We start from the raw sequence: 23415 nt of genomic DNA on the forward strand, positions 1-23415 counted from the left end.
CCTCAAAGCTGAATGCTTCTAAACCTCAAATAGTGTCCATTCGGAGGTTGGAGTGGAAATGTGGGTCAATTCCTCTTTTTAATACAAACCCGGTTAGCTTGTCCTGTCCCATGACCATGCAATAAAATACATTTATGTTCTATTTACATTATCGCTGCTAATTTTCCGTATGCAGAGAAATGAATTCCATTAGCTCTGGTGAACAGAATCACTGGCAGGCTTTTTCACATTTCAAAATGGTAGAGGCAAATTAAGTTAGTCTAATGCCTTTTTGTATTTCTCAGGTTCAAAATATGAGGACAATGAAACGCTCGCATGGGAAGCTGTCATGAAAGAAAATTACCTTGTCAAAATCAATTCCAAAGCAAACGACTCATCAGAAGAGTATGTCGGTTTTTTCTCTCTGCTATACTCTTAGACTAAACTTCACTTCTGCAAACTTTTTTTTAATAAGAAAAATAAAACCTTTTTTTACATTTAGAAAGTCTGCTTATACACTATATATTAATAAAAGCAGCCTAAAACAGCTCACCATTCTGCCTCAAGTAAAATATTGGAGATTTTACAATACATTGGTTGCCTAGGCTGTTAAATTTTCATTACAATTTTGCAAATTTGACATGACACATTATTCACACAATATGTGCTGAATACAGGGCCGGTGCAAGGCTATTTTGCACCCTAGGCGAAACTTCCACCTTGCACCCCCCCTTCCCTTCCCCTCTCCCCGGAGCATCGCTTATTATAAATTTTCAAAAATGAATACTGCATAATGTGGCATTGTTCATTAGAATTAATACACGTTCGGCTTGAAAATTTATTAATTTCATTATTTAGTCTACATATTTAATGAAAATAAATGAATAACCTGACAGTGTTGATATTGTTATTGTTTTCACTTTGCACAACATAGCATGGATCTTAAAATAAATCCCATACATTATACACAATACACTGTCACAGAGTAACACGTTATAATTTAGAATTTATTTTTCCATGCTTTCAGTTTAGCAAATTTAGAAACAAGTTCCTCCAAGTCAATGCTGCGAGCAATGTCATGTTCTATTAGCAAGGTAGATAGTCCAACAAGTCTTTGTTGCAACACTGATGTTTGCATTTATGTTTTTATCAACTTGAGCTTTGAGAAGCTTCGCTCACCACTGGCCACAGAAACTGGCAGAGTCAAGAGGATGCAAAGAACAATAACTGTGTTGGGGACACTATCTGTCATCTTATTTTTCCATATGAAGTTCAATACATCTTGCGGTGATGCACTTTTTGGACTCATCTTGAAATAGCTTGCAATTCATTACACAAGTCAAAGGCATCAACATCTTTGGATTCACCATGTTGCAAAGCTTGCTTCAGATTCAAGCAATGTTCCATAATTTGCTTTGGTGTTGTTTTTGCAAACTATAAACATCATATAGGAAGCCAAATACTGAACTAATTTGCTGCATCAATGTGAATCTTTCTTCAGCCAAATGTATTGCTGTGTCGATGACTGCAAGGTAAAAGTTCACTTTAAATTTTTCTTTCAGATTATAAATAGGTTCATCATCTGCCTCATATGTGAACTGCTTTCTCTTTTTTCTAATACGGATTGGATCTGGTTCAAAAAGTGCCAGTATATCCAACTCCTCCGCAAGTTCACCTGCATCTACCAATGTTTTCTCCAAATCTGCGTCACTTCTTGGAGTGAAACTTCTTGGTTTCTCCAAGTTGATTAATGGTGTCACGTATGTCGAATTCTTTCACTTGAAGTTGTTTGCTAGTCATGTTGATCTCAAACAATATGTCATACCACACAACAAGAGAAAGAAGAAACTTGAAACTAGAAATGGCTTTTGCAAGATCCTTTACATCAACTCGTGATGTATTGCCAGGTGATCCTGCTAGAGTAGTGTCATCAGAGATCTCTATCAGAGCATCATAGATGTCACCAAGCTGATAGCGAAGAGGTTTCAAGGCATCGATTCGACTTTCCCATCTTGTTTCACTCCATAGCTTACCTGTGAGATTAGATTTGTGGTGTGCTAGAACTTCCCAGCCATGTGTAGAAGCTGAGAAATACACATAAACACACTGAACTAAATCAAAGAAGGCAGTTGCCTCCAAGCAACATTTTGCAGCATCATTAACAACCAAATTCGATGTGTCTGTATTCGCACTGTCAGTCTTGGCAGGACCATCCTGGGATGGATGGAGAGACTCAGCTAGGAAGTACTGCAGGTCCCTGCTTGCCCTACACTCCTCTCCCTCTCCAGTACCGCATAGTTGGAGCCAATCAATCGCTATTTGCATTTGAAGCCATTAGTGCAACTCTACATTTCCCTTTAGCCCTGATCTCTCTTTGGGGCACAGTGTCTCTCTGGCTTTGTCCCTCTCTCCCCACCTGGGTCCCAGTTTGCAGAAAGCCCCAGCCCAGGGCAGCTCCGACCATTCCCCTGCTGACAGAGGCTGGGGCAGGGAGAGGGGCACTGGGGCAGCTCAGCTCTGTGGGCTGCCGTCCTCTCCAGCTGCCCGCACACGAGGGGAGCACAGACCAGCAGGTACCCAAGCTGTGGGGAAGCGCTTATCTTGGCCAATGCACCAGCATCCTCTTCCTCCGGTGGGCCGCTGTGCGAGGCTCTTTTGTTCTCCGGGGGGAGGGGAGTGTGAATGCACTCTCCGTGCCCCCTGCTGGGGCTGAGCATGGAGGCTGAGCCAAGGCAGACGCCCATTTCCTTGCCAAGCCCCTCTGCCACTGGGCTCACTTTTTGGCACCCCCAAATCTTGGCGCCCTAGGCGGCCGCCTAGTTTGCCTAGTGGTTACACCAGCCCTGGCTAAATAAATTTATTTATGTACAATTACATACCAAAAATGTCTTCCATTAGCTTGCTAGGGCAGACTTGGGCAAATCACTTCTCTGTGCCTCAATGTTCCCATCTGTCATGTGGGGATAATCATAGAATCATAGAAGATTAGGGTTGGAAGAGACCTCAAAGCAGGACCAACCCCAACTAAATCATCCCAGCCGGGGCTTTGTCAAGCTGGGCCTTAAAAACCTCTAAGGATGGAGATTTGACCACCTAGGTAACCCATTCCAGTGCTTCAGCACCCTCCTACTGAAATAGTTTTTCCTAATATCCAACCTAGACCTACCCACTGCAACTTAAGACCATTGCTCCTTGTTCTGTCATCTGCCACCACCGAGAACAGCCTAGCTCCATCCTCTTTGGAACCCCCCTTCAGATAGTTGAAGGCTGCTATCAAATCTCCCCTCATTCTTCTCTTCTGCAGACTAAATAAGCCCAGTTCCCTCAGCCTCTCCTAATAAGTCATGTGCCCCAGCTCCCTAATCATTTGTGTTGCCCTCTGCTGCACTCTCTCCAATTTGTCCATATCCCTTCTGTAGTGGGGGGACTAAAACTGGATGCAGTACTCCAGATGTGGCCTCACCAGTGCCGAATAGAGGGGAACGATCACGTCCCTCGATCTGCTGCCAGAGCTCCTCCTAATGCAGCCCATTATGCCGTTAGCCTTCTTGGCAACAGGGGCACACTGCTGACTCATATCCAGCTTCTCGTTCACTGTAAGCGCCAGGTCCTTTTCTGCAGAACTTGCTCTTAGCCAATCGGTCCCCAGCCTATAGCAGTGCATGGAATTCTTCTGTCCTAAGTGCAGGACTCTGCACTTGTCCTTGTTGAACCTCATCAGATTTCTTTTGGCCTAATCCTCCAATGTGTCTAGGTCACTCTGGACCCTGTCCCTACTCTCCAGCATATCTACCTCACCTGCCAACTTAGTGTCATCCGCGAACTTGCTGAGGGTTCAATCCATCCCATCATCCAGATCATTAATGAAGATGTTGAACAAAACCAGCCCCAGGACCAACCCCTGGGGCACTCCGCTTGATACTGGCGGCCAACTAGACATCGAGCCATTGATCACTACCCGTTAAGCCCAATGATCTAGCCAGCTTTTTATCCACCTGATAGTCCATTCATCCAATCCATACTATTTTGACTTGCTAGCAAGAGTACTGTGGGAGACTATATCAAAATCTTTGCTAAAGTCAAGGTATAACACATCCGCCGCTTTCCCCATCTCCACAGAGCCAGTTATCTCATCATAGAAGGCAATCAGGTTGATCAGACATTACTTGTCCTTGGTGAATCCATGTTGACTGTTTCTGATCACATGATTTTTCTAGGGACTGAGGTGAAGCTGACCAGCCTGTAGTTCCCCGGATTCTCCTTCTTCCCTTTTTAAAAGATGGGCTCTATATTAGCCTTTTTCCAATTGTCTGGAACTTCCCCCAATCGCCATGAGTTTTCACAGATAATGGCCAATGGCTGTTCAATCACATCAGCCAACTCCCTCAGCACCCTCGGATGCATTGCATCCAGCCCCATGGACTTGTGCATGTCCAGCTTTTCTGAGTAGTCCTTAACCTGTTCTTTCACCACTGAGGGCTCCTCACCTCTTCCCCATACTGTGCTGCCCAGTGCAGCAGTGTGGGAGCTGACCTTGTTCGTGAACACCGAGACAAAGCATTGAGAACTTTACCTAGGTTGCCTCCCCCATTCAGTAAAGATCCCACAGTTTCCCTGACCACCTTCTTGTTGCTAACTTACCTGTAGAAACCCTTCTTGTTACCCTTCACATCCCTTGCTAGCTGCAACTCCAATTGTGCTTTGGCCTTCCTGATTACACCCCTGCATGCTCAAGCAATATTTTTATGCTCCCCCCTAGTCATCTGTCCAAGTTTCCACTTCTTGTAAGCTTCCTTTTTGTGTTTAAGTTCACTGAAAATTTCTCTGTTGAGCCAAGCTGGTCGCCTGCCATATTTGCTATTCTTTCTGCACATCGGGATGGCTTGTTCCTGTGCCCACAATTAGGCTTCTTTAAAACACAGCCAGCTCTCCTGAACTCCTTTCCCCCTCATATTAGCCTCCCAAGGGATCCTGCCCATCAGTTCCCTGAGGGAGTCAAAGTCTGCTTTTCTGAAGTCCATGGTCCATATTCTGCTGCTGTCCTTTCTTGCTTTTGTCAGGATCCTGAACTCAACCATTTCATGGTCACTGCTGCCCAGGTTGCCACCCACTTCTACTTCTCCTACCAATTCTTCCCTGTTCGGGAGCAGCAGGTCAAGAGGAGCATGATCCCTAGTTGGTTCCTCCAGCACTTGCACCAGGACGTTGTCCCCAACACTCAAAAAATTTCCTGGATTGTCTGTACACTTCTGTATTGCTCTCCCAGCAGATATCAGGGTGATTGAAGTCCCCCATGAGAACCAGGGCCTATGATCTGGAAACTTCTGTTAGTTGTCCAAAGAAAGCCTCATCTACCTCATCCTCCTGGTCTGGTGGTCTATAGCAGACGCCCACCACGACATCACCCTTGTTGCTCTCACCTCTAAACTTAACCCAAAAATTCATGCTTTCCTCCTTTTTCAAAGTGCTTTGAAATTCATTGATTGAAAGTGCTATATAAGAGCTAGGTAGTATTTTTACATAGATTAATGGAGAATACCAGCCATGTAACCATGAGAAATAAGGTTATACATAGGTTGCGGGGATTCCAAGCTGACCAGAAATCTTTACTTAATACTAGTAGTAGATGGGGTCTCCAATTTTTAGTTGGGACTTGAAAGATTAATTATGTCCTAAGGCTATGGGTACCTTCAGAAATCCTTTGTCAAATCCTGACACTTGGCTGATCAGCCTCAGAGTTCCTTCAGGAATCACCTCAGCATTTTTAGAGCAACAACTAAGTCTGACAAACTGCCAAGAAAAAAAGAAATGTATACAGACCAGAATCAGAGAACAAAGTTGTCAAAAGGCATAGGACCAGATTTTTAGAGGTATTTAGGTACCTAATTCCCGTGGAGAACAAGCATGCAACTGTATTCAACGTGCTACTGAATATAAAAGGCTTTATTTTGTAGCAACCCTCCAATAGTGTCTAGGTGTTCTTCATTTCCATTTTTGGCATTGAAAAGCTGGTAACTTTGGGTGAAGGGTTTCACTAGTGCTAGGGCATGCAGCTTTCCTGTTACGGACATTCCATCCTTAAAGGCATAAGTAAGATTTTCCATATGCTGCTCAGCATTAAGTTACAAGCTAGATGTATTCAAATTGGAGTGGCCAAATTTTGAGCCAAAAGAGGTTGTGTAAGTAACTTGCCAAGAGCAGCACTGACAGTAATTTATACATAGAGTTGTAATCAAAACCAGGTGCACACAGCCATAATGACTTGTCTCATCCTGGAAAGATGAATGGGAACTATTTGAGTTCCCAGGCAATAACACCTGCAGTCCATATCAGCCTTGTCATTAACCTTCAACTATGTGCATTCAGAGTAGAAGATCATTCTAGGATCCAAGAGCCCATAGTTTTCTTTGGTCCACATTTTAGGTGTTCCTATGTGACTAGATGTCCTGCCTTAAATTAATTGTATGTAATGTTCTGCTGCCCAGTTTGGCACCGAATCAAGGAGTAGATGCCAATTGCTAGTTTAATTTTTAGTCCCACATGGCTCATTTTGGTATTTGTCATCTTTTCACAGGATGGCACATCGATTTAGACAACTGGATATGAAGGTACTTTGTTTTTGATTGGTCTGGGGAATATGTGGCTATCTGATATGACAGCTAGTGGCATATATAGAAACTGGACCCCCGTATTTATGCACTGTTTACACTTAACTGTAGTCAGATATTATTTTCTTAGGGCTGTACTTTCAAGGTATTGTCCTGTGTTGGGGGCAGCGTGGAGGTACGCTGCCCAGATGTGCATGCTAGGAGGCACTGTGCCTCAAGCAGAAAACTGTGTGTGTGGCACAGACCTCTGATAAGGTTATAACATCCACATGAGGTCGCTTAGATGCTAAAAAGCATCTAGTTGTGCTGAAGAATGAAGGAGCAGATATTTTCTAAGCTCTGCAAAGGTGGAGAGAGGCCACGCTGTGCTGCTGCTTCTAAGAGCTTTATTAGGTAGGATTTAATTTCAAAATAGTGCCTTAAACATGTCTTAAATGAACTGCCTCAAAGCAATGTACTTGTCAGACCTGTTGCTTGATTACTAGAAAACCACTGGAGAGTTCTAAAGCAGAAGGGGATGTCAGGGTTGCATAGTACTGAGCAAGGTGTCTTCCCCATTGTAAATACACTTTGAAGGCAGAAACTTCATAGGGCAGCGTGCGCTGTCGCTTGTCCAGTTAATTCCATCAAGCAAGATTCTGATCCCCTTACAGCACCTTATCCATGAGAAGTCCCACAGACTTCCCAGGAAGTAAGTTATGTCTCAGTGCGGGTAAGGGTATCAGGTTGCCCCCAGAGTTTGCTCTGTGTGCATCTGAGTGAAAGAAGCATTGGAGGAAACCAATGTAAAAACATAACAATCTTTACAGTAGACTGGTTTCCACAAAACTCCAATGACCAGATCCCATCTCAGGAGTAAATGCAGATTCAGAGTAATTTGGAGTCAGTTGGTTTCATGATACCTGCTTGTTAAATGCATGAAATATGTATGCATTAGGACTCACTACATTTATTGACTGATGAAAATTGTAATTGTTGTTGTCCTTCCAAATGGACTGTACTGGGGCAATGTTTGAAGAGGCACTTCTATTGCTCATTAGGGCTATTTCCCTGTGAAAAATAAATATAAGCACTGCATTGTTTATCAGCACAGCTGAGTTTATCTAGTAAATGCAAATAGCAGTTGGCTAATGCTCAGTCACTAACAGCCGGCATTCAGAGGGTAACCAAAGAAACAGGAGCTTAACTTGGAGGTGCCATGGGAGTTATTGTTACTGTTTTACAACCATTCCCGGGCATTTTAAACGACTTACTGCTTATTTGCCTCATACATCTCTCTGCCTGTTATCCAAGCTGCAAAAATGCCTTGGAATAAGCTAGGCTGGCTTCAAACTAACATGAATCTTGATTTGTTTTTGTTTTTAGCTTAATGATCTGAAAGGCCTTCTGAAAGAGATTGCTAACAAAATAAAATAAAAGCAGCTTGAAAGCAGAGGAGGCAAACCTCAGCAATGTAAGCTCACTTTATTGACTAACATACAAGAGCATCTCCGGTGCTTAAATGCATCTGTCTAATAGAGAGGAAGGGTTCTATCTGACATTGGTTACTGATGCTTCTATTTATATCTTCAGCATTAAAAAGGGAACACTAGGCCCTGGATTTCTTTCTCACTTGGTCATTCTGGATTAAATCCAAGGATATGCTGTCACCATCTTTAATTTCCAGACAGTAATTTAAAAAAAAAAACCAACCTATTAAACCCCATAAGAATTGTCTTGTTTTGACCCCGGGTTTGCTGAAAAGCTCCAAGCTGAACCAATTTATGTATTATTTATGCTAGAGGCCCCAACTGAGATCAGGGGTCCCATTGTGGTAGGTGCTGTACAAACACAATGAAAGTTCTTGTCCTGATCAGCTAAATCAAAAAGACAGACCCAAGGGGATGAGAGAGCATGGATTATTATTCCCTGGGACTATGGCATAGAATGTAACTTACCCAAAATGACATAGGAAGTTTATAGCAGAGCTAGGAACTGAACCAAAATTTCCCAAGTCCTAAGCTAGTACGCTCACCAACAAGGCTATCCTTTCTCTCTCAGCAAGTTATTAACTTCCTTTGATAGATTTCCTTATTCTTCTCCAGTTTGTGATTGTCTGGTGTTACTGAATGGTGTGAGGGATTCAGAGCCCTTGGGATAGCAAAAGGAATTTAAGATGCCTGACAAAAAGACTAGAGTGATGTAGAACAACATCAAAACTAGCAATGACTGGCATCTTCCTTTGCAGAGAAAACGGAATAAGAAATGTGGTTGTGTGGAAGTGAGGACTATCTGGAATTACTATGTCAAACTAAACTTTAAAGCAGGGGTGGGCAAACTATGGCCCGCGGGCCACATCCCATTTATTTCGGCCCTCAAGCTCCTGCTGGGGAGTGGGGTCTGGGGCTTGCCCCGCTCCCACGCTCCTGCCGGAGAGCAGGGTCAGGGGCTGCTCTGCACATGTGTACCGTGGATCCGTGTGGCTCCCAGAAACAGCGGCATGTCCCCACTCTGGCTCCTACGTGGAGACACGGCCAGGGGGCTCTGCACACTGCCCCCACAGCTCCAATTCGCCAGGAACTGCAGACAGTGGGAGCTGCAGGGGCAGTGCCTGCGGACGGGGCAGCGTACAGAGCCACCTGGCCGCACCTCCATTTAGAATCTAGAGCTGGGACATGCCACTACTTCCGAGAGCTGCTTCAGGTCAGTGCCGCCTGGAGCCTGCACCCCTGAGCCCCTCCTGCGCCCCAACCCCTCATCCGCAGCCCCACCCCAGAGCCTTCACCCCCAGCCGAAGCCCTCACCCCCCTGCACCGCAACCCCCTGTCCCAGCCTGGAGCACCCTCCTGCACACTGAACTCCTCATTTCTGGCCCCATCCCAGAGCCTGCACCCCTAGCCAAAGCCCTGACCCCTCCCTTCCCCGTGCCCTAAAACCCTGCCCCAGCCCTGATCCCCCTCCTGCCCTCCAAACCCCTTGGTCCCAGTCTGGAGCACCCTCCTACACCCCAAATCCCTCATCCCCCAGCTCCACCCCAGTGCTCGCACCTCCAGCCGGAGACCTCACCCCCTCACACCCCAACCCCCTACCCCAACCCTGTTTCCCCTCCTGCCCTCCGAACCCCTCATTTCTGGTCCCACCCCAGAGCCTGCACCCCCAGCCAGAGTCCTCACCCCCTCCTTCACCCCAACCCCAATTTCATGAGCATTCATGGCCCGCCATACAATTTCCATACACAGATGTGGCCCTCAGGCCAAAAAGTTTGCCCACCCCTGCCTTAAAGGCACAGGGCTCTCTTTCAGGGATTGAAGAGATTTGTTCCTTGTAGAGAATCATTTTGGCAAGTGCAAAATGAACCTTAAACACTACCAACTCAATTCTCTACTCGCTCACAGTGGGGGTATGATTTTATACCCACTTTGCACAGAAGTAAATGATTATATAAGGCGCAATGCCAGAGAGACCCATGGGGGTAAACTGCACAGTTCCAGGAAAGGGCTTAGTCTCTCTAGTCCTTAGCCACATCCTTAGATGTAGTAAATCTGAAGTCGTTCAGCTTGTAAGTTAGCTCAAGTCAGGTAAAAGGTCTAAACTCTAGTCTGGTAGCTTGGGGACTACTCTGGTTCCTAAGTGATGAAGTATAATGGAAGTTGAGGATGCCGGGTCCACCTGAAAAATGGTTTACTGCTTGCTGGCAGCTCAGTGAAATCTTCCTGGTGCTGTGAATGCTCTCTTGCGTATGAGCTGTCCAGGTTCTGAAGCTGGGCTCCCACAAAAAATGACCCAATGTACTAACTAATCTAGATTCATGTGAAGGGCAGACAAGCCAATGCCTCCCAAGAAGCTGAAGCTGTATCTTTGTAGTACTTTGGCCAATCAGAATGATAATGTTTACATCCACGCTGCGCTCGTCTGGTACAGGGGGAGATCACTGCATACAATGCAGTGCATCGGAGAATCAGGCCCAGCACCTGCAGAAGATGCTGAATTGACAGCCCCAAAACTTCCCAATTCTGCCTCTGCTCTTACTTAATCTAATACACATCAGAGCTGCCACTCTTCCTCATTTCTTAGCACAGCAGCAAGCCCATTTTATCCCTGGTAATTTGTTAGGATTAGACCCCTGGATTCCATGTTGACAGGTACTGGAACGAAAACAAAATGTGTCAACTGACTGCAGTGGGAGATTTATTCTAAAATTCTCTTTTTATTTTCTTTGCTCACGCAGGTACTGACTTGTTCACACTAATTTCTAGGAGATGTCTCAAAGTGAAATGTATCCTGCGACAAATGGTAGCACCTGGGAAGGAGTGAGGAGGATGCATGGTGCTTTTAAAATGACATTTCTGCTCTTCACGTCTCAGAGCTGTGGGCTCTGGTCTCTTTTATTTCCATGGTCATCTTACATGATGATGATAAAAAATTATCCTCCTAGTTGAGCTCCAAATTCCAAAAGCTGATCTGTTGCTTTTCTTCTCAGTCCTTCGTTACTGGCTGTAAGCAGGTAGCTCTCATCAGCTGCTCAGAGATCACTTTCCTAACTCCAAGAATTCTGCTGCCAAACCACTCTGGTTTGAGTCTCGTGAACGGATCTTCACCCAGGCATCAACTAGACACTCAAGTGCAGATCCTCAGAGGTGTTTAGGCTCCTAGCTCAAAGAAAGTTAGGAGCCTAAATTCTTGAGGATTTGGGCCTCATTGTTTCTTTTAATGACCCCCAATGGTCTCCTCCCCTGCCTCCCTTGCTACCCACATAGTGTATTTCCAAACCCTGACTAAATTTTTACACGCTGGTGTATGAAGATAAAAGGCACTCCTGCCTTCCCTAATAGGAAATATTGCACTCAGCATCCAAAACTAACCTACCCCCTGGATTCCTGGTGAACAATAAAGACTTCTTCAGATTAGGCTGAGATACTGTTTTGTAGCCCAGACTCTGAGTGCCCACACCACAGGGCTGAAGGCAGGCAATTCACAAATAAGTCTAATAGGATCACTACTTGCTGCCTCAGTGATGTTTTGCAAGGCCCTGATATTGCATTTGGTTTCACTTGTTCAAGTTTCTGTATGGCCTGTTCGTGTTCTGATTCATTAACAAACAAGAGGTGGTATATGATTCACCGCTCATTTGATGCAACAGCAGGGCTAGCTCCTGGTATCACAGTAGTTTAGAAAGCAAGTGTCCCCAGCTAAGTGTTCTTTCCTGGAAGGGAAAGGGGCTTCTAAATGCAATGCTGCCTGTAGCAAGATCCGCTGGATGACAGCTTGGCTCAACCAGAATGGCTCTGCCTTTGTGTTACATGCTGAAAGTCTTCCGGAGAGCCAAGCCCTAGCAAGCCATTAACTCAAATGACTGCTGTGTTGTCTCTGCATAAGAAAACAACTGAATATATTTTCCAGGGGAAGCATTATTAATTGCCTGTTACAGTAAAACTTTTTAGCATCTTGCTGTTCACATCTTTGCTGTTTGATCTGCTATCAAAACTTACCAAATGCACTGAAACAGGTCAAGTTCAGTGTTGATTACAACACCAATACTAAGGGGGATATCTGTTCAGCAGTGCAACATAAGATTTCAGTCGTCGGAAATTGGGAAAGCTTGTCAGGACATACTCAGACTCCCACTGACTTCAGTGGAAGTTGGATTGGGTCCTAAATGACTAAGAGAAATCTACTTTATATAAATGGATTTTCATTTGTCACTTGTGTCTGCCTTTACTGTGGCTAATGTGTCTTCCTTCCATTTTTATTGTCTGCCGTGCCGTACTCTATGGTACCTGTAACAGTGTTGTTCCCCTGCATATTATGCTGGATGTAGCTATGAGTAGTGTAACAAAGAATCAAATGTACCTTTATGAACATACACATTAAATAGTAAGTTAACTCTGGCTTCTTGCCTTATTTCAGGGTGGGAAGAGATAAACAAGGTATTTTCCTAAGCCAAGTAGGTTCTGCTACCTTGCTACCCCTGTGACACTTTCTGTATTTCTTTGTCTAATCTCATTTCTACAGGCAAGTGTTCTGTGTTATTGCCAGCTACATATCACCCATTGCCTTACTCTAGGAATTGCAACACAACTGAGACGACTTTGGGAATAATTAGGGAAACAATCGCACTAGGCACCCATCTCTGTTTGAAAAGGATTCTCCAATGAGAGGAAAGACATTCTGATGGTCAACGCCAGTGGGATTTCTCTAGGGGGTGTGGCAAATTTGCCAGCACTACTATGATGGGTCCCATGCTTTCTCTTCTTGTGCGGGGTTCAGGACGCTGTTTCTCACCCCTAGTCTGGGGTATCAGCTGTCCCACTGGTAGTCCAGAGAAAGGGAGTGGAGAGGGAGGGATCCAGGCCCGCCCTCTACTCCGGGTCCCCGCCCAGGGGCCCTAGGGATAGCGGCAAACCACTTGGACTAGTGATTCCTTTCCCTGGGCTACTTCCCTCTCCGGCCCTTCAGCTTGTATCTTCCCTCTCTCTGCTTGGGACAGGTTTCTCCCAACCCCTTGTCTGTGGAGTCCCTCTGCTCTGCACAAGCCGGGTTTCCCTTTACCTGGAGTCTTGGTCTTCTGGCCTGCCACAGCACTTCTCCAAACTGCTCTCTGCTCCAACACCAAACCACTCTGCTTCAACTCCTCCCAACTATCTGCTTGAAGCAGGGGGGTTTTATCAGGAGACTGGCTTCAGATGCTCTAATTGGTTTCAGGTGCTCTAATTGATCTATAGCAACCTTTCTTCCTTCTACAGGGAATGGCTCTCATCATCCTGGGGCTTGCATATCTCCCCTCTTATCACTCTCCTGCTGCTCTCTGGCCATGCTGTATCACAGGGGATAGAGCCAAAATTTAATGAAATTGGATTACTCTTTAGTGATCAAGATTTTTTTAAAAAAAGTGTAATGTTGTGGACCAAAACAGAATGATCAATTCAAGAATATACCATGGAATTACTAATCTGCAAAGACCAGACAACAATTGGCAACTTCATAAGCATTGTTGTTGAAAACAAGTCACACCATCTGTTTGGTTCAAACAGCCTGAGATCTTTTATTGAATACAAGCATGCAGGGAGAGGGACATAAAGTTGGTCACACAGAGATGTCACCCTGGTCTCTCTCTTCCCTGCCCCTATAATATCAGACTTATATAGGTCCAAATTCAAGTCAAATGATACATTTCCTTACCACTCAAGCATTATTTATAAAGCCTTATAAGGAATTAATGGAAGGGCAATTTCATAATTAGCACAGTGCTGATGCACCGTGTTATTATCAAGATCTTATCAAGATCTACGGTTCACTGTGGCAGCGTTTTGACTAGGGACTTTTGCAGGGTGGAGGGTGCATATAATGGACAGCTAGGGACTTTTCTGGAGACCCTTTGGTTCTTTTCTAGTTAGAGATTGGCCTAGTCCATTATCTGGGTCAAGTGCCACAGCCTAGCATACGTAAATGCTTTAGCTTAAGCCAAGTCTTACAGGATACAGGCCTGTAAGCCTCTTGCATATGTTGCATATAATGCATAGATTTTGCCATAGAATGGGATGGGGTCAGTTTCAACAGCAAGGTTAACTGCAATTTCCCCCACAGCATCCTATTATATTGTAAAAGTCCTGGCTTAGTTTCTAGTAAATGAGAATGGGAGTGTTGTTCATTCTGAATGTACCTTGTGTCAGGAGTTGATTAGCACCCAATGCTCCAGCGGTACAACGCACATCACGAGCACACTGCTTTTTGTGCTGTGCCAGGTTAAATGTCATGTACGTCCTGTAAGTGTCACCTCTTGAAGTAATTTGACACCTCTTTAGTGAAAGTAAAAGGGGATTGTTAAATACCAACACTGAAAATAAAAAAAAAATCCACTGCCCCGATGACTGGTTCTGAGGTGTCCATTTGGAAATTGCTGAATTTTGGCCTTTCCTCCTGACCAATAGAGCATGCTATTCTCTGCAGTGAGGGAGCCTCACTTCCCAAGGGGTCCAGCACCCACGTCTCCCACTGATGTTAACTTCAGCATCAGGCCCCAGGGTACAATTCAGATCCTTATGAAAGAGATGGAATCCTCTTGTCAATATCCTTTTGTTGCTGCCCCATGCTGAGATCCTTTCCAAGCTTTCATATTGCTCTTGGGAGATCATCGGAGAAATGTGTTTCCATGCTATAAAACTCCTGGGAAGGGTCAACCAACTGGTTTGCTCCACAGCTGCACATTTTCCCTAACTCAGGGTACGCCTGCACTGTAAGGTGGAACTGCAGCATATCTAGACGTACCTGAGGTGTGACTGCAGCACATGTAGACGTACCTGAGCTAGCATTGATCTACCTAGACCAAATAATCGTGGCAGTGAAGCCGTGACAGCATGGGCTTGCCACTTGAGTGCATTCTCAGGGTCCTGCAGGGCTTGTGCAGCCTCCCTGCTATTGTTTGAGCTGGCTAGGTCAAAGCTGGCTTGGGTAAGTCTACAAGTGCTGAGTGTCACCTCCAGTTGCAGTGTAGCCCTAAACTGAAGTGTTTTGATTTCAGGAAGCTGCTCACCAATGCAAGAAAGTGAGGAGAATGTCATAGAAGGTAAGAGGAAGGGAAACCTCCCTCACTGCCGTCTCTGCAGGGTGGGGAAGAGGAGCATCAGTTACGTGTACTCTTGCTGTCCATAGCCTTGTCTTTCTTGTCCCAAATGGGAGCCCATTATTCACTGCTGATGCAGCTGCGCTAGTATGAGGGTCAGTGGAAAGACCCACTACACAAAGCCCAAGTCCATGGCCTTGGTGGAGGAAACCAGGTTAAGGTTAGAGGGATAGACCCTGCAGCTGCATGGCTCTTACTCCAATCTGTCATCTAGAACATAGCCTGTGCCCCACAGGACACCCCTCTCTGCCAACCTATTCAGCATGAGCACAGAGAGTGCTGCAGTGCAGCAAGGGGCGGCCTGGGGGAAGGCCCTGCGGCACTAAGGTTTTAGACCACCTTCATTTCATTTAAAAGCTGTATTTCTAGTTGCAGGGCGAACCTCGGGAATATAAACTGAGGCCAGTGCTGCCTGCCGGAGTCTGAACATAACCTGAAACAATAGCCCTAAGCTAGGGGTTGTAAAGATGTGCCGGGGGTTTATGTCCCGCCTGCCCTTCCTGTCCTGCTAAATAGGACGGGGGCTCTGGTATGGAAAAATCCAGCAGGGAGCACCCAAATAACAAGGAGAATTGGTCCTAGCACTCATGTTTCAGTAGTGTGAAGCTTCCCAGCACGGGAGTCCATTACTCCTCTCCAGTGCAGCAGTCCCCAGCTGACTTGTTCTGCTCAGGGCTCTAAGCTGAGCACTCTGCTTGGGTGCAGAGGGATATTCCTCTCTTCCTTTCAGCTAAAACAAAGGACTGAATGCTGTAAAACTGGGGCAGTGATGCAACTGGATTTCATTTCACACCCTGCTAGGCTGTTTCAGATGGCTCAGGTGTTTGGGTTGATGCCAGTGGCTGGAGCCATGTTTCCCAGTGACCCGGAACTGCAGCTAAATAGTTTTCCAGCGAGACACGTCCTAGGGGTTTGTCTGACACATGCAAATGCTGCTCTGAATTCACCTTCGTTCTCCCTGCAGCCCATTTACCCTGGTTCACTGCACCTCAGAGAGGCTGACGAGGAAAAGCACCAGCCAACGCTGATCTCTGCAATCGTTACACAGCTGCCACTCGCATGGAAACGAGTCTTGGAATCCAGTGTCAGTGTTGCTGCAGACGGGAATGCCGACTCTGAGCTTGGTCTATGGGACTCGTGCCAGCACTGTCAGGTTTCAGTCTAACAGACCCTGGCACTTGGAATCATCCCCCTCCATCTGGATCCCAGTGGCGGGGCAGAGCTGTGTCATGGATTCAAAGTGGGTGAGGCGAGATGAGTTAACTTGAACATTAAAGGTAGCAAGAGGGAGTCTGAGTCCTTCCTCTAGCTTTATGCCACGTAATGACATTGAGATGGGTGCAGAGGTTTTATTAAAGTGACCAGCTCTGCCACACTATTGGTAGTACGAAGTGCCTTGGTATGCCAGCTCCTCCTTCGTTCCTATGCGGTCATCCCCATTCTTTCCCTCTGCTCCCAGGCTTCCTGCCAGCATCCAAATGTGCAATTAGTATCGGCATGGCCCTGTCCCAAGACATCATTCTAACACCAGATACATTTACAGGCTGCCTCACATGGCTCTGCATACTCAAAGGGAAAGTTTTACTGACATTCACAGCTGTGCCAGCTTGTGCTTTACCACGAACTATGGATTAAGACCTGTATATAAAATTGCTAGACATTACCATCCCAAAGCAATTATATTTTCCAGGCACAGGGCAAAGGATGTGCGCACAAGTTAGCTGACCACCTTAAGATTTAGGACTCCAGTGCTCAAGCATCTGAATCTCTATCTTGTGTCCACACTTATGTCTGTCCAGTGTGAGTTAGCATGGCTGTAAATGACTGAAGCAAGGTGGCGAGGTAGGTCCAGCATCTCCCTAGGTGAAATCCACTCTGGCTCAGAGCCAGTACAAGGCTGCTGTGGTGCATAACCCTCCTTCTGGCCCTCAGCACCACAGTGAATTTCACCCTATGAAATGCAAACTAACATGTTTTCCCTTTAAGCTTCCATAGCTTGAACCTTGCTGCAGCCTTGGCCCCTCGTTAGAAGGCAGAATTCTTACATTTAAAGTGGCGGAGCGCAGTGAATAGAATCAAAGTTGCATGCACCGTGACCTGAGTGATCAACTTGAAAGGGCACCAAGGAACAGCCCCATGCAAAATGCACTGGTGAGGCATGAGCCACTGGGTTAGCAGCAGCAATGAACACTGTGCTCAAGCAAACCCAGCTACCAGAATAAAGCATTTCCTTCCCAGAACTTCCAGAAGGAGGTGACTGCTACTTCAGTGCCACACACCTTTTCCTGGCAGCCTCATGGGAGCTTTACAGGAGGCCCCTTTGTCCGGCCAGCTGACTGAAGGGAGGGCCAATGGGTTATATCAGGAAAGAAGCCAATTCTTCAGCAGGAAGAACCTGGTTTTATGTTAAATGTCTTACTGAGTTTGTCATAAAAGAAGTAGGGTAAAACATAAAGGCCCAGACTCTCTCCTCTGCTGAGAACCACGCAGGACAGATTTGGGAGCAGCTGAGAGCTGGCTCCAGCTCTGAGTTTTCAGGGAGTACCCGCTGCTGCTTAAAGCAGAACTGCCTATGGCGCCTTTAAATTATGCAGGAGACAAAGGTCCCTTGGCCTTTGACATGCCCCCTACACTACAGCACAGTGGTGCAGTTTCCATAGGTGCCAGGTAGGTTAGTTTGATATGAGCTGAGACCAATGCCGGGGTGGGGAATTCTTAACAGCCCCGACCCAGCTGTTTTCTAGCCTCTTTCCACCGCCTGGATGGTTTGAAGATCCCAGAATATGTGTGTGTGTGTGCGCACATGTGTACACATAGATGTGCCTTAATCCTCTGAGAGAGGATAAACTTAAACTGGGAGCCCTAATCTTCCAAGTGCTCAGATCCTATTTAGACACATCAGTTTTCTTGAAAGACATCCATTTTTATCACACACTTTATTCAGTGCAAAGGCATCTGAAGGAAACCCCCAGCAATCAGGAAGAACTTTTGGGCTAGATTGTACCGACTGGACACAGCCCGTTGTATAATGTTAATGGAGAGCCACCCACCTCTGGACAGAGCACTAGCTCAGCATGCCTCCAGAAGGCCTAGGTGCACACAGCCTGGGCGTTTGCTACTACGTTCTTCTTGGGTGTGCGGCTTGCTGTGCTCATGTGGTTGGTTTGTTTTGCTGCTTCTTCATTCCACCCCTTGACTCCAGGAACAAACAAACAAAACCTTGAGCTCCTACTGGATTTGGGAAGAGGGGAAGGTGGGCAGGGGCTCAGCTCCAGGACCACCTGCTCACTCTTTGTGAAATTTGATGGAAAAATGCGACCTTAGCCCCAGAGGCCAATTTCCAACCCCATTGGCCCATATGTATAGCTAGGGGATGAAAAGCAGGGTTTTGTGATGGAATGAGCAGGCGCTGAGGATTAAAGATGAGCCCGGGGGAAGCAGACATTTCTTTTTAACAAGAAGAGCTTTTCCTCCTTGTTTGTCTGGGAGGCCTGGAGAGAAAGGAGCGTGGAGCCCGGTTTCCTCCCATTTTTAACATTCATTGGTAGTTTGGTTTCAGGGGAAATGGCCTGTGATACCTTTGTCCTCACCTGGGAGATGGATTCCAGATGTTGGTGGAAAGCGGGCTGGTTCTACTGAGAAAAGTGGGAAAGACCGGGCTACCTGTCAAGCTCCTTAAAGCAAAGCATGCTGGGAAGGGGAGGAGTCTGGAGCCTTTATAAGACAGGCGCTTTTAGCTCTTGCATAATATTTGGGGAAAGAGAACCAGAGAAAGGGGCACTGAAAAGGATGTTAGTAGAGTATTCCTGTGGCACTCTACAGGTGAGGGATTTGCTGCTTGAGCAAGCTGTTCTCTGTATACTGGAAAAGATTTTGGGGACTGCTCGTCTGTGGGGTGAACTGTCTGAGGACTAGCGCCGTAGTTTCTAAGACCCTGCTGTTCTTCTGGTTCAGCTTGACTCGGCTGTGGGCAGTGAGAGGTTTGTATTGACACATGCTGTAATTTTTCATAGAATCATAGAATATCAGGGTTGGAAGGGACCTCAGGAGGTCATCTAGTCCAAGCCCCTGCTCAAAGCAGGACCGATCCTCAATTAAATCATCCCACCCAGGGCTTTGTCAAGCCTGACCTTAAACACTTCTAAGGAAGGAGATTCCACCACCTCCCTAGGTAATACATTCCAGTGCTTCACCACCCTCCTAGTGAAAAAGTTTTTCCTAATATCCAACGTAAACCTCCCCCACTGCAACTTGAGACCATTACTCCTTGTTCTGTCATCTGCTACCACTGAGAACAGTCTAGAGCCATCCTTTTTAGAACCCCCTTTCAGGTAGTTGAAAGCAGCTATTAAATCACCCCTCATTCTTCTCTTCCGTAGACAAAACATCCCCAGTTCCCTCAGCCTCTCCTCATAACTCATGTGTTCCAGTCCCCTAATCATTTTTGTTGCCCTCTGCTGGACTCTTTCCAATTTTTCCACATCCTTCTTTGTAGTGTGGGGCCCAAAACTGGACACAGTACGCCAGATGAGGCCTCACCAGTGTCAATTAGAGGGGAACGATCACGTCCCTCGATCTGCTGGCAATGCTCCTACTTATACATCCCAAAATGCCATTGGCCTTCTTGGCAACAAGGGCACACTGTTGACTCATATCCAGCTTCTCATCCACTGTAACCCCTAGGTCCTTTTCTGCAGAACTGCTGCCTAGCCATTCGGTCCCTAGTCTGTAGCGGTGCATGGGATTCTTCCGTCCTAAGTGCAGGACTCTGCACTTGTCCTTGTTGAACCTCATCAGATTTCTTTTGGCTCAATCCTCCAATTTGTCTAGGTCCCTCTGTATCCTATCCCTACCCTCCAGCGTATTTACCTCTCCTCCCAGTTTAGTGTCATCTGCAAACTTGCTGAGGGTGCAATCCACACCATCCTCCAGATCATTTATGAATATATTGAACAAAACTGGCCCCAGGACTGACCCCTGGGGCACTCCACTTGATATCAGCTGCCAACTAGACATGGAGCCATTGATCACTACCCGTTGAGCCCGACAATCTAGCCAGCTTTCTATCCACCTTATAGTCCATTCATCCAGCCCATACTTCTTTAACTTGCTGGAAAGAATACTGTGGGGAAAAGTCTTTATTATGGGGAAAGTGCTGGTGACTCCTAATACCATCTCAGGTTCAACTTGTCTTGCTCATCATTGTTTTGTTTATAATTAGGGCTGTGGGACAATCATGATTTCATGGACTGGGCAGAAATCACTAAATTAGCTCAATACTGAGTGCTCCCTTTACCAAAGGCTTGTCTATGCCTTAGCTTCTTCAATCATGTTACTACAGTAAAAGCTGTGTTATCTGGCCCTGTACCAACCAGAGACCTCTATAAACCAGCATTTCTAATCTTCATAGACAATCCGGTGTATAGTCAGGTTGGAGTGGGGCAGGCAGGCTCCCTACCTGGCTCAGTGTGGCTCCCCAGAAGTGGCGACCAGTCTCTGATGCTCCTAGGTGGAGGCATGGCTAGGTGGCTCTGCGTGCTGCCTCCGCCTGCAGGCACCGCCCTCACAGCTCCCATTGGCTGTGGTTCCCAGCCAATGGGAGCTGCGGACCCAGCACTTAGGAGAGGGTGGGTTGGGGGCGGCACACAGAGCTGCCTAGCCACACCTCCACTTAGAGAAGCAGGGACAGGTCACGGCTTGTGGGGAGCCACCCAAGGTGAGCGCCCCCCGGATCCGGCACCCTGAAACCCATTCCATGCCACAACCCCCTGCCCTGAGCCCCCTCCCCACCCAAACTCCCTCCCAGATCCTGCGCCCTGAACCCCTTCCTGCACCCCAGCCCTGCACCCAAACACTCTCCCTCTTAGTTAACTGGAATTTTTCACTTACGAGCACCCCCCATTCTCCCAACATCCTGGATAAAAAAGCTTTTACTGTATATGGGAATCATCTTCCAGTTTTTAAAGTACATTTCTAGCGCTCATGGGTTCAGAGAAGCTTGAAAATACAAACCCTGGAGACTCAAACCCAGGAAGGCCAATAAAATCCCAACATTGCCTATTTCTTAATTTAAAAAAATTCTCATGATGTTTTGGAGCCTGATACATGTTTGAGTGGTTGGAATTGGTAATACGGTACTGCTACAATTGTGGACTTCAAGTTTGTGACATACCATGGTAGAATCCAGACTAAGGAGTGACAGTCACCCCACCTTGTAACTTGGGGTGCCCTTTACAATGGCTTGCTGCTAGTGCCTCCAGCCTGGACTGCTCACAAACAGCCTCCAGCATGCAAGTCACTCCCAGCTATGTGTGTGTGTGTGCTGAAGACAGGCAGACACACCTTGGCTCTTACCATCCTTAAAGCTTACTCCAGGGTGACCCCACCACACTCCCACTATCTGATTCCTGCCCCCTCCCCATCCCAAGAAATGTATGTCCTGTTCCACTCAGCCCTCTCCTGGACAGTACAAATACTGTACATTGAGTCTGTTATTCCTTGTTACCCCAAATGGAGTTATCCAGACTCTTCAACTTGAACACACTGGATCAGATGAAACAAGTGTATTAACTACAAATAAATAGTTTTTAAGGGGGGGTACAAGTAATGAGGCATAAAAGTCAGAAATGGTTACAAGATAAATAAAGATAAAATGCTTACTGGTATCTACTTAAGAAACTATCTTAGCTGCAAAGCAAACTTTGTCACCATATGTTCCAGCCGATTACTGACCAAACGCTCAGGTCAGGACCCCTCCCCCAGAAGCCAACCATTGCTTCCTTTGTCTCTTCGGGTGCAGAGAAGGTGGCAGGGGTTGGGGGGGGGACCTTGGGGTGTTTGTTCCTCCTTTTTATAGTTTCTGTCCCAATCTTGAAAAACACTTCCAGCTGAAAACCAAGAGCCAGAGTCTACATAGAAGGATATTCCCTGCTGGTTGCTGGGTTTTTTCACCTGGTTGAGTGCCCTTTGTCTTCCCTTCCCAGTTGATGACTCTGTTTACTGCTTAAATGCAAATTAAGCAGCATGCACATTCCTTAGTCTAACTTCTGTTTGGGCAGGTCTGTAAGGTTTGGTTAATAACATCATACAGGTGAATCTTATAAATTCACATACAACGTTGCCACATACAATATTGACCAGCAAATTACAAGTTTTCAAACGATACCTTACAAGGCATACCTCATACAAACATTATTGCAATAGTGTGTAGGGTGTGAACATGGGTATATTCTGTCACAAAGTTACATTAAGGGCACTTAGAGCTTATGGGATAGGCAGAAATTTTGCAACAAAGAAATTAATTGTTTGATTATCTTAATGAGTAGAGAGGGGAGACTAAAGCAGCAAGTATTTCAAGAATACCGCGAATTTCTAAATTGATTCAATTCAGTCATGTGCATGTACCTATTTCATTCACTGTCTGCCAATTCAGTGTAATTGCATTTTACTAATATAAATGCTCTTGGGATATTCAAGTTTGCAGGCTTGATACATACAGAAAATGAATTTGAATCACTTTGTCACTTAGCACTGGAAATCTGATTGCAATGGCTAAATTAATCAAGTCAGGGAACAGAACCAGTACCACATGATGCATGTGACTAGTTGCAATCAAACATAGCTCGAATTTCAAATTCTAGTGTTTGTGTTTGTAAGTGTTTGTATACACTTGAGAAAATAATGATCTGTCCATGGACATTCCATAAGAGGAGGCAAATTCAAAAAAGATTGCTTTGAATTATTTACTCCTGAGTGATTTGTTGGCAGTCAGAAGTCCATTGATAAAACTTAACAATTCTATTGCACCTTCCAGCCAAGGATCTCAAAGCACTTTGCAAATGCTAATGGACTAACCTTCACAGCCCCCTGTGAAGTAGGAAAGAATTCACGGTCCCCTCTTTCCAGATGGGGGTAACTGCCACAGATTTTCTGAGCATGTGATGCACCTTCTCTGCGCTAAAGCAAGGATCAGAAGCCACAGCCGAGCGGGGATTTATATGCTCATGCACCCAAGAGGGAAGGAAAGGATTGGTGCAGGGCCTAGGAAGCACATGGGAGCTGATCACACTCACTACAAAGACTTTCCCACAGAAGAGATGACTGGCTGGGAGCAGAGGCTCTGATCCGAGGTCCCAAATGGGCTGTAGCTGTTCAGAACCCTTCCCCCACATACCCTGGCAAAGGTACAGTTCTCACAAAACTAGTCACTGCAGATTGGAGGTACTAGAA

The 23415-nt window shown here is 46.0% G+C and overlaps 1 protein-coding gene across 1 annotated transcript in view; it reads left to right on the plus strand.

Annotated features, from left to right (window-relative positions):
- The window catches only part of TRPM8 (transient receptor potential cation channel subfamily M member 8), a 217602-nt gene extending 205178 nt beyond the window's left edge, over positions 1 to 12424 (plus strand). The window contains exons 24-27 of the mRNA XM_073304777.1: positions 285 to 384; positions 6554 to 6587; positions 7953 to 8040; positions 10795 to 12424. Coding sequence (XP_073160878.1) covers positions 285 to 384; positions 6554 to 6587; positions 7953 to 8003 — 185 coding nt within the window. The 3' untranslated portion in view covers positions 8004 to 8040; positions 10795 to 12424. The remainder of the gene's footprint in view (positions 1 to 284; positions 385 to 6553; positions 6588 to 7952; positions 8041 to 10794) is intronic.
- Positions 12425 to 23415: the final 10991 nt, after the last annotated feature.

Source organism: Lepidochelys kempii, chromosome 11, assembly GCF_965140265.1.
Source record: "Lepidochelys kempii isolate rLepKem1 chromosome 11, rLepKem1.hap2, whole genome shotgun sequence".
Classification (NCBI taxonomy): Eukaryota; Metazoa; Chordata; order Testudines; family Cheloniidae; genus Lepidochelys; species Lepidochelys kempii.